Source organism: Sceloporus occidentalis, unplaced genomic scaffold, assembly GCF_023333645.1.
Source record: "Sceloporus occidentalis isolate IW3139 unplaced genomic scaffold, rSceOcc1.0.p SCAF_53, whole genome shotgun sequence".
Classification (NCBI taxonomy): domain Eukaryota; kingdom Metazoa; phylum Chordata; class Lepidosauria; order Squamata; family Phrynosomatidae; genus Sceloporus; species Sceloporus occidentalis.
Window position 1 is genome coordinate 4,473,651 of NW_028317033.1, and position 10,785 is coordinate 4,484,435.

General features: G+C 39.5%; 1 protein-coding gene across 1 annotated transcript; it reads left to right on the forward strand.

Annotated features, from left to right (window-relative positions):
- The first annotated feature begins 247 nt into the window (after positions 1 to 247).
- Positions 248 to 7,304, forward strand: LOC149288250 (kelch-like protein 30). The gene is made up of 7 exons (XM_089491994.1): positions 248 to 1,021; positions 2,026 to 2,188; positions 2,398 to 2,484; positions 3,420 to 3,575; positions 3,699 to 3,887; positions 4,496 to 4,641; positions 7,047 to 7,304. The coding sequence occupies exons 1-7, from the start codon at positions 248 to 250 to the stop codon at positions 7,302 to 7,304; spliced, it is 1,773 nt and encodes a 590-aa protein (XP_089348120.1).
- Positions 7,305 to 10,785: the final 3,481 nt, after the last annotated feature.

Consider the following 10,785-nt stretch of genomic DNA (forward strand, 5'->3'; position numbering starts at 1 on the left):
CATGAACAAATGACAAAGCTGTCAATCAAAAGAGAGGTAAAGTAAGGTTTTATTATTGTGTTTGTCATTGTTATTTACAGTGTGTTGTTAGAAAAGCGATAGAGGTAGAGAATAAAAAAACATAAAGACCTTTCCAGTTAATGATCAATACACAATTGAATCACTGTTATTGACTACAACCTGTTTTACTTCTGCAGAGCTTTTTGGTTCATGATTTGCCTCTTCAGAGTGTTCTTCAGAGGAAACAATGGTGAGGAACATTGATGACCTAGAGTTCTGCCTCCCCTCTCACTCAGACTCTATTCTTTCTGGCCTCAAGTCTCTGCGTTTCAATCCCAGGCTCTGTGATGTGACACTGAGAGTCCAAGGTCGTGAGTTTCCCTGTCACCGAGCTGTGCTTGCTCTATGCAGCCAGTATTTCCATGCCATGTTTACTGGCGAATTCCAAGAAAGCATCTCAGCCAATGTAGAAATCAAAGAGGTGGATGCTGATATGATGGAGACTTTGATTGACTTCTCCTACACTGGTCGGCTTACTATTAACCAAGGCAATGTGGAAGGTCTCATTCGTACCTCCAATCTTCTCCATTTTCCAGTTGTACGAAAAGTGTGCAGTCGTTATTTGCAGCAACAGATGGATGCTACCAATTGTTTGGGCATCTGGGAGTTTGGTGAAACCCATGGATGTCCTGAGGTAACAGCAAAGGCTTGGTCCTTCCTGCAAGAGAACTTTGAAGCAGTTTCACAAGAAGAGGAGTTTCTGCTTCTGCCACCAGAATGGCTGATTCGTTACCTGGGGGACCCACTGTTGCAAGTGAGGGATGAGCAAAGCCGGGCAAAAGCCATCCTCCAGTGGGTTAGACATGATGAGGCGTGCAGGGCCTGCTACCTCCCAGAGCTGCTGAGGTTGGCTAGGCTCTCCAGCTTGACCGATCTGTATCTTCAGGAATTGATGGATGTTGAACCATTGATCAATGAGTCAGAGGCCTGCAGAGCCCTAATAAGCATAAATCTTGGGCAGGTAAGTACAAGTCATAACGATCACTATAGAAGCCTGATAACTGTAAAGGTGCTCGGTGGCATATTCCATAAGATTTCAAGTTTTGCAAAGTGTGTGAGATTGGGGTGTTTTTACACTTTAAAGTGAGGGGGATGGTGCCAAATATGGGATCTGCTAGGTTCCCAAATTTTGTAGGTACTCCCCTTGTTGGGATGCAATTAAATTAATAATGATATTCAGTAAGGCCCTACAAACCGCGTGCTGTCCAGCGGATGGACAACTGTGTTCTAGTTCATATTTTCATGGGATTCTTACATGTGCATTGTTACTTTTCTTTTGTTCTCTACCTTAGCAGGTATGGTACTATGTTGTGTTTTGTTATTTTGAGATAGGGGGATAATATATATATATATATTTGCTTTTGGAAAAGGTTTCTATTTCCCTTTATTTGTTTGAACTGATGCTACTGCTGACTCCTGCGTTACGTTTAATTTATATATCATGTCTCACATGTGCTTCCTAAAGGGTGTCATGTATTTCTCAGTTGGCTTATGCATAATTTAACGCACACGTCTGCCATTGCCTGGTAACATTTGTTTGTGTTGTCCTTTCTCTCATATGCTGACCTGGTGAACCTGGGCAACCTCCTCACATCAGTGTGAACTCTCACAGTTGTATGAACTCCTATAACCTTCTGCATCTGTTGCTCCTTAAACCTGAATCACTTAGTAAACCTATCACCGGATGACATTGGTTATCTCGCCATCCGTATAGCTTCTCACACATCGGGAGTTATCAGTTACACTCTGTGTTACGTTTCCCATACCTGTCAGGCCTCAAATGTGTGTCACCTATCTCATCTGTCATTCTATTGTTACCAGTGTCAGCTGTGTTAATTATAGATGAATGATTGAATGATTAAACAGAAGTTTGCACAGGGTGAATAGACAGATTATAATAATGACAACGATCTGAAGGATTATAGGTTGAAAGTTTTGTTTAAGTTCTTTTTCTCTGCTGTTCAGGTGACAAGCGGTTCGACAGAGCCGCCATCCATCTCACTTCAAGAGGTGGTGGTGGTGGTGGGAGGAAAAGTTCTGGAGGAAGAAGAGGAAGAAGATGATGATGATGATGAAGAGCTACCACCCCGAACCTCTCCAAACTTTGCCTACTACAATACCAAAAGTAGTAAGTAAACTGAGGCCAGTCTTTCAAGAACAGTGCAAATGCTACTTGTTCCCTAAAAATAACAGGATTTTTAATTACCCCCCAACTTTAAAAAGCACAGCCTTGTCTGGTTAGCCTATAATTAATGAATTGTTTAGCTGAGCAATATTCAACAGAACACCACCACTGAGATCATTCATATAGGTTTTGGACTTTTCTTTCTGTGCCAGAAACATGGATGGCGCTTCCAGATTTTCCAGATTATAATAAATGGGGATTCTCTGTCACTTCGCTGAACAATGATGTGTATGTTACAGGTCAGTATATGAAACACTCTTAATTTGTTATTAACTAATGGAGCAGATATGGTACCAGTCAACTGACCATCATGGCAATGTTAACAGAGTAGCATCTCATAGGAAAATATAGGGTTAAAAGGATGCACTTCATTCACTTTGTGATTTACCATTGATAATGAAGTTTTAGGCACTGTTTATGAAAACATTTATAGATCACCCCTCTTCTGTGCGGTATTTAGAAATGTCAAAAATAGCCCAGAATTTTCCAAACCTGGCAGTCATTTATTCATTCTCAACCAATGGCCATACAGCAAAACCTGAAAATCCTGTTCACGCTCTAGGATTGTACTAACGTTATCATTGGTAGAGCGCCAATCAATATACAAAATGGCGCCTTAATACAATTGTTCCTTAACTTTGTTTTTCTGCCTTTTAAATTGTTTCCTGTTTTGCCTTTTTTACCAACAACTGAGAAAAACTGGTGGGGATGACAGATGTGTTGGAGGGAGTGGACATTTTGTATATTTTGTGTACATTTTTCGTATGTTTATTGATCGGTTCATTATGATAGTCTCTGATACATGAGATCCCTAGAAAAAAAGATGTTGGTAAACACTGAAATGTGTTGCTATGTCTGTCCAATATCATGTACCAATATGCCATTTTGGAAACGTTATGTGATATTTTTTTCTTGTTTATGATAACAAAACTTACATTAAAAGTATTTAAAAAAAAAACCAAAGCAAATCAACTGGTTTGAATAATATCTTCAACTTACTTTTATGCTAAATATATCTTTATCTAAATATTGAACATTCCTCTTTTTATCATACTTCCTATCTTTCTATATACACAAGGTGAGTGCAACCTTGAAAGGGCTTGGTGACCACTCTGGTTTGCGAATACAAATTTAGGAATCATGACACAAACACTGTTCCATTTGTCTTCTATAGGTGGATCCCGGGGGTCTCGCGATGATTCATGGTCTACTCGTCAAGGCTGGCGTTTTGTGTTGAATGAGGGGCTATGGAAGCCTATATCTCCTATGATTAACCCGCGCACCAACCATGCCAGCACCACTTTGAATGGAGAAATATATGTCATAGGAGGTCAGCGATCATAGAATATACCTTAGCCTTATGTTGTAGTTTTCATTGAGGGATGAATCTTATATGATATATTTTAAGCAGGAAGAACCAATGAATCACTGGTAATTTCCTATTATTTTATAGGAACTTTGCAGGATGCAGTAGAGGTGGAATGTTATGACCCCTACACGGGCACATGGTCTCCAGTTAGCCCTGCTCTCAAGTACGTCAGTAACTTTGCTGTAGTGGGATGCAGCGGGAAGCTATATTTGATTGGTTCCTGTGCAATTAAGTATAACGCACTGACCCTTCAATGCTACAATCCAGCTACAGGTATCAGCTACATCTTACCTTCAGTCTAGCTTTCCCATGATCATCTCTTCATACCTATAACATTCCTTAAGCTTGTCCATTGTAGGTTCTAATACAAGTTGTCAAACCTGGTGTTATTACAAAAGCATGTTGAATTAACTTGCACTGTCCTACCATGCCAGTGGTTTGGGTGTCCCTACCATCTACCACTAAAAACAGATACAATGACTTATTTCTAATCTACGCTTATTTTAAATTCTGGTACGATCTTGTACATTTTCTACTAGAGTTTTAGATGAAGCTGGGTATGATTGGCCATCGGGTTCTCGAGTTCTCGATGACTTCCAGCTAATGTGGTTTCTGGAAAAAATGGGGTTGAGTTTTAGAAAGCTGTTTTATAACTATAGCAACCAACCGAATGTCCCTGACGACTGTGCCATTTCATTGGTTGCTATGGACCAACTGTAAAAACGTAACAGGATAGGATTATAGTTGTCTTTAAATACTTCAGCCATTAATGTAAATTGTATGGGGCAGTGAACTTTAACATCATAACGTGGATTCCCATTTGTTGTAATCTAAAACCTGAGTGTGTTGTGGTGTAAATCATACACTGTTGTGTCCTACAGATGGCTGGAGCGTCATTGCATCTCCTTTTATCCCCAAGTACTTGTCCTCTCCTCGTTGCTGTGTGCTAGGCGGTGTGATATATCTGGTTGCTGATAACACCAAGAAAGTTTACAAGTATTTACCAGAAGCCAACATGTGGAAAAAGGTAATGATGTGTATAGTGGAATGTAGCGACCATTTCTTGCATGTTTAAATAATTAATGTTATTGATAAAGTACAAACCGTATTACGTATAAATGTACCCCTGTTATAAAACAATGTGGTATTGACTGTACCTATATGTATAAAGTGATTAGCACCTGAAAAACCGAATCTACGTGTGAGATTGAAAATTATTTTTAGTTCAGAACTAAAAAGAAAGACTACCTGTAAAATATTGCAATTTTTTTGCATTTTCCAGATCACCAAGGGAGGGCTGGTAAAGGACAGGGTGCTATTCACATTGGGCTACTCACACTTAGAGGCTTTGAGCCACTATATGAAGTGTTTCCGGTACTTTGTTTGCAATTTCACAATTGTTTGTATTATATGATACTGTTTCCTATATTGAAATTGTAATGATCTAAAAGTTATTTCCAGAACCAAAAGGTGTCTTTACTATAAAAGAAGTGGCTGCTTGGGGTACTAAATGGTCTATGTGGCCTTGTAAGAGGACATGACACCAAACATGGTACACAAGGTTGTAGGCCAACCTCTTCTGCTTTATTTCTGCAGGATTATAACACAAAAGTAATATGATTTCCTTCAGCAGTTGAACAAATGAGGGAATGTCACTGTAAGGGTTCTTGCAATTCCTTTATCAGGTTGTGAGTGAGACAAAAACAGACGAAGCCTGTACATAGCAGAGATTACCTGATTAGTAAAGCACGTTGCACAAAGTCGTTGTATAAAAATAACTTTTATTCCAGAGGTTTTTGAAAGTCCATAACAAGCTGCCAATATATACGCATATTAGTCTTAAGGATCTCCTGTTTCACCCAGTTTCATCGGCATAAATATATACCTCTATGGAGTAAAAGGGAACTGGGTTTTTTTTTGCCTTCTTTTGGATCAACAGCAACCAATTAACAGATATAGGAAAGGCTGAACTTGATGGACACATGTCTTTTTTCAGCTTATATAACTATGTAACTATGTAACTTATATATAAATCAAAACAGTAACAAAAAAGAAAATAAATAAATCAACAAACAGGACTTAATGCATGGATGTTATAAATTTATAATTGCAATAATAACTCATACATGTAACTATTTTTTATAGATAGCAGTTGAATTTTTATTAACACATACTTTTTTTTACTTTTGATAATGCTTTTTATTTGCAAACGTGTGGCATTGTCCCCCCTCCTTTGCCAATTCGTTTTTTGGGATACTGGTAGTTGAGTCACATATTTAGCGATGCCAATCAGTTCAGATTGTCTACTTTATGATAGGCACATAGACGACCTTCACAAGTGGACATTCACAAGTATTTTTTTTTAAAATCTCAGTGGTTTTCAGCAGATTGCTACCGAAACAAATAAAAATTGAATAAATTGATGGTTCATGCATTGAAATCAATTACTTAAGCATGACGGTTCCTGTGGGATCACCGCTCTGATTTGTTGATTCCCATACAGTCCTGGTAGATTCGTTGGCCATATAATTTTTAACATTGTTTGTCTGCCTGGTGGCACTATGGTCTGTCAGTAAAAAGTTAGAGGGACTCCAGTGTCCAAGACAGCCTCTTGAACAAAATAACTACTTTAATATGCATTCATGCGAAACTGAATTGCTTGCGTGTAGACAGTCCTCCCCAATAGTCTAGTGTTTTGGAAAGCGCTCCTCCAAATACCTGGTAGGCCGTTCGCCGGTAGGGCTGTATATTTACAGATCAGGTCTTGCAGTGTGTTGAATATCTGCAACAACGCTACTGAGTATAAAAATGTAACACGGGCTGTGCATATCCAGCCGGCGGCTGCACATACGTTATTTAGTGGCTACTGCCCTAAAAGCTCCAGGGCCACCTAGTTCTCCCCAGTATGGCTGGGAGACAGCGAAAGGTGAAAATGTACTTACCTTTAGACAGAGCTGCAGAGCGCTGTGTCCTCCATGGTCTAGTGTTTTACACCACTGATTGGATGCCTGACCCGTTTTGCGAGATCCCTCACTCCTAGGGAACCTATGGAACAGCAGTGGAATAAGAAAACATAGTAAGAGGGACTGTGGAATCAGGCATAAACACCAGTTTCTGAGGCACCACAGGTCAAAGGGCTGTCTTAATACAGGCAATCACAGCTAGGTGCCCCAGCAATATACAGCCCGCCACAAATATGACAAGACAATCAGTGCTCACAAGTCATCAATGACTCCTCCACTGCTAAAAGTGTAAGTATTACGTTAAATAATGGCAGCTAAAATGCAATGATTGTGGAACCGGATTCTGCATTTTACTACTATGTTATTATCTGAGAGGTCGACGCATAAAGGAACAACATGCACATGAACTTCTTCTATGGACCCCTCGTTCTAACGCAATTTTAATATTAATGCCTGTATTGTTCTACAGGTACAGCTGCTCCACACACTTCATGAGAATGGAGGCATGACCTCTGTGGGATCCAGGTTATACGTGACAGGAGGACACTGGCACGGGATGGCGCGTGAGTACAGTGTAGTCATGGAGTCTTATGACTGCAGCAAAGATGTCTGGTCTCGAGAAGGGGCCCTTCCAAGCCGCTGGATGTATCACTGCTCCACTTCAATCTTCATGGACTCTTCTCGCTGGACAGAAAGATTTCAGGGAGATCCACATACAGATGCTTGACAAGTATCTTTCATGCAGGACAATGCAACAAAATCTTGGACAAATAACTAATTCCTCATTTTTCAGTGGGTCTTCTAAACTATATTGCAGGTCCATCTACAAAATAGTATCAGAATAAACCTGGAACCTGCAGAAACCTGAAATGTATTGCACAAATTTAAAATGAAACATAAAACAACCCCTTTTGCATTTCTTTTTCATTGTACTGCTGTAGTGAATGTAGACCTATAATGTTATATTTAGATTTTTTTTACATTTAGAATCACTTAATATGTAGAACTTAGAGTGTTACGTTGTTTATGTTTATATTAGTAAACTGCTGTAAAAAGACAAAATGCATACATCTGGATCATAAATATTAACATCAATCATACAATTTAATGAATATAAGCTCTAATACAAATCTGGGAAATACCGTAATATGCACAACATTGTTTACAATAAAACTCACATGTGCTGAGCCAACAACATAAACTGCCTGTCTTCATTCCTGCAACAGAAGTGAACTGAAAGTGTTATTGCTGACACTACTCTTCTTAATAAATTGATTATTATTAACTATTTTATTGCTTTTAAAGATTACAGCTAGAAGCTTGGTTCTTTACCAGGGGTAGCTAACAGTGTTTGGCTGATTTGGCTGATTCGAGAATAATGGGAATTAACGTTTGACAACAGCAGGAGAGTTGCCATCCCCATTTCACCGATATTGGCCAATTCTGATGTAGGCTATACAGGCATGTTAATGTGGCAAACAGTTGCTATCATATTTCAGATTATCTCATATCTTAAACCTTACACTGCTGTAAAGCGGGCAGCAGCAGCACCATAGAGGTTGCGAGCTGTACTGGAGATGGGCCTCCACATGAGGTAAGATGGTGAGAGAGTGTGCATGCGTGTATATGTGTATGTAAGTATATGGTGTCAGAATGAGTGATTGTAAATTAGTGAATTAAGTTGGAAAGTGTGTAAGTGTATGGTGGTAGGGTGAGTGTATGTTACTGTATGGTGTTAGTATGTGTGTGTGAGTGTATGGTGTTAGTGTGTGTGAAAGATGCTGTTACTATACTGTATGTGTGTGTGTTATTGCATGGTGTTAGCATGAGTGTGTCAGCATATGGAATTAGAGTGTGTGTATGTGGGTCTTAGTGTATTGTGTTAATGTTACTTTGTGTGTCAGTCTATGGTTCTAGAGTGTCAGGGGTAAACCAAGGGTTAGTGATGTGAAGGTCAGGAGGTGGAGAGATAGTGTGTGTGTAAGTGTATGGTGTTTAAGGGAGTGGGTGTTAGAAAGAGTTTCTATGTTCTTATGTGCATGTGTTTTAGTTACCGGGAGGGTGGCTTAAGAAATACTGCACCCTGGCATCACTGGGTTTATGATCATTATTTTTTGTATTCACTAATCCAACTACACACAGATTATTGTGGAAGCTTTGTTACATCATGTCTCAGGGGGCTTAAACAGCCATACATCAGATGCCCAGGAAAATCACTGGGACTCAGAGCCAATCAGCAAACAGTGAGTCTTCATTCCCAAACAGCCAATCAGAAGTATGCTGCTTATTTATCTAACATTAATTTCTTAAGGGAATCACACCTTGTTATGTGGTTTATCATAGCTGCTATATTCCTGTAAAATCATCTTTTTTAAATTGCAGCCCCCAGAAAGTCATCAAAATCACTTTACAGAGGAGCAACCTGGTGACGAATGTTTGATGCTGCAGTTTGGGCTGACAGTAGGATTCATAGTTACATAGTTAATTACATAGTTATTTGTAACAGCCCTAACGGTAAAGAAACTTGTTCCCCTTTTAAAACATGCTAGCATCTTACTTGCCTTAGCAACAGCTGCCTGGGATTGTGCACCGTCTATTGTCAGTAAAAACATCTAAATCCTTTTCCATAGTGAATTTACCCAACACACAACCATTTAGAGTATAATTAGCATTTTTGTTTTTCTTATCTAAGCTCATAATTTTACATGTATCTTGTAAAAGCATCTGCCAATTAACTGCTCGTTCTCCCATTTTGTCCAAACCCATTTGCAGATAAATGACATCCTGCTCCGATTTAATTACCTTACATAATTTTATGTCATCTGCAGAACTTGAGACATTGCTTCCAGGACCTTCTTCCAAGTCACTCATAAATTAAAAAGAATCGGCCCAAGGACAAAACCCTGAGGTACTCCACTTAAGACCTTTGTCTGGCTGGAAAATGTGCCATTTACAACCACCGTCTATAATGTGTTTTTTTTAACCAGCTCTCTATTCAAATATATTTTTTCCAATCCGACATGCTTTACTTTACTCAGTAACCTATTGTTTGGCACAATCTCAAAAGCATTTGCGAAATCTAGGTATATTACATGCACAGCATTGCCTTGGTCTATATTGAAATCTACCATTTAGCATACCTGGGAACTCTCTGGGAAAAGTGCAGTTTCTCCAGTTCGACACCCGAATCCTCCCGGTCATGGGACCGAAGTCCTGACACGCCCACTCCCCGCCCATTTCTCCCTTAAGTGGGCGGTGTCCCACAACATCAGCAGGACTGTCCATTGACATCAACGGGACCACCCAGTGACATCAGCAGGACCACCAGCGACGCCAGTGAGACCACCCACTGATGTCAGCGTGTAGTCCTGGCTGCATCCAGCAAGGGTAGGCTCCAGTAATCTGGAGCCTAAAAGTTTTCAGGTATGCCTATAAGCCATAAATCAATGTTGACTATGTGTAATAATATTGTTACCTGAAACAAAGTCCTGGATTTCGTCTCTTAACAGCACTTCAAACAGTTTTCCCACTATGGATGCTAGGCTTACCGGTCAATAATTTTTTGGCTCCGTTTTTCGGGACCCCTTTCTTTAACAAAGGCATCACATTTGCTATTCTCCAATCCAATGGAAGATTTCCAAAATGGAATCCTTAAGTACCCGAGGCTGAATCCCATTTGATCCAGGAGCTTTAATGACCATCAGCATATTTCATCGCTGTTATATTTTGGACTTTGTCAGCCATAAATATGAGGTATTGTGCGACACTTGAATGTAACACTGTAGCTCTTCCCCTGAGTCAACCAGTTATCTTTCATCATACCCAAAAATCTCTTCCCCTTAGAGGAACAACAGGTTCTATTTTTCCAATCTATTTCTGGATAATTAAAACCCCCAATAATTATAGTCCTCCTAGTTGAGAAATCTTTAGTTTTTTTGCATTAAGAGTTGTGATTCTTCAAGATCATCAATGTTTGGTGGCTTGTAACAAATACTTACTAATATTTCCTGGGCAGTTGTACCTCCAACTACAATGAATCCACATGTTTACTACCGTCATTGCATATATATATATTCCCGCAAATGAGTCAATAATGCCGATTTGACATACAGACAGACCTCTCCACTTCTTTTCTTTGACCTATCTTTTGTCAAATCATTCGTGTCATCCCACCATGTTTCCGTTATGCCAATGAAGTCACAGTTATT

Coding starts and splice junctions, on each gene's coding strand:
- LOC149288250 (XM_089491994.1), top strand. CDS start 248: ATGGTGAGGAACATTGATGACCTAGAGTTCTGCCTCCCCTCTCACTCA. Junction 2,189..2,397: donor CTACTACAATACCAAAAGTA/GTAAGTAAACTG, acceptor TTTCTGTGCCAG/AAACATGGATGGCGCTTCCA. Junction 3,888..4,495: donor ATGCTACAATCCAGCTACAG/GTATCAGCTACA, acceptor TGTGTCCTACAG/ATGGCTGGAGCGTCATTGCA.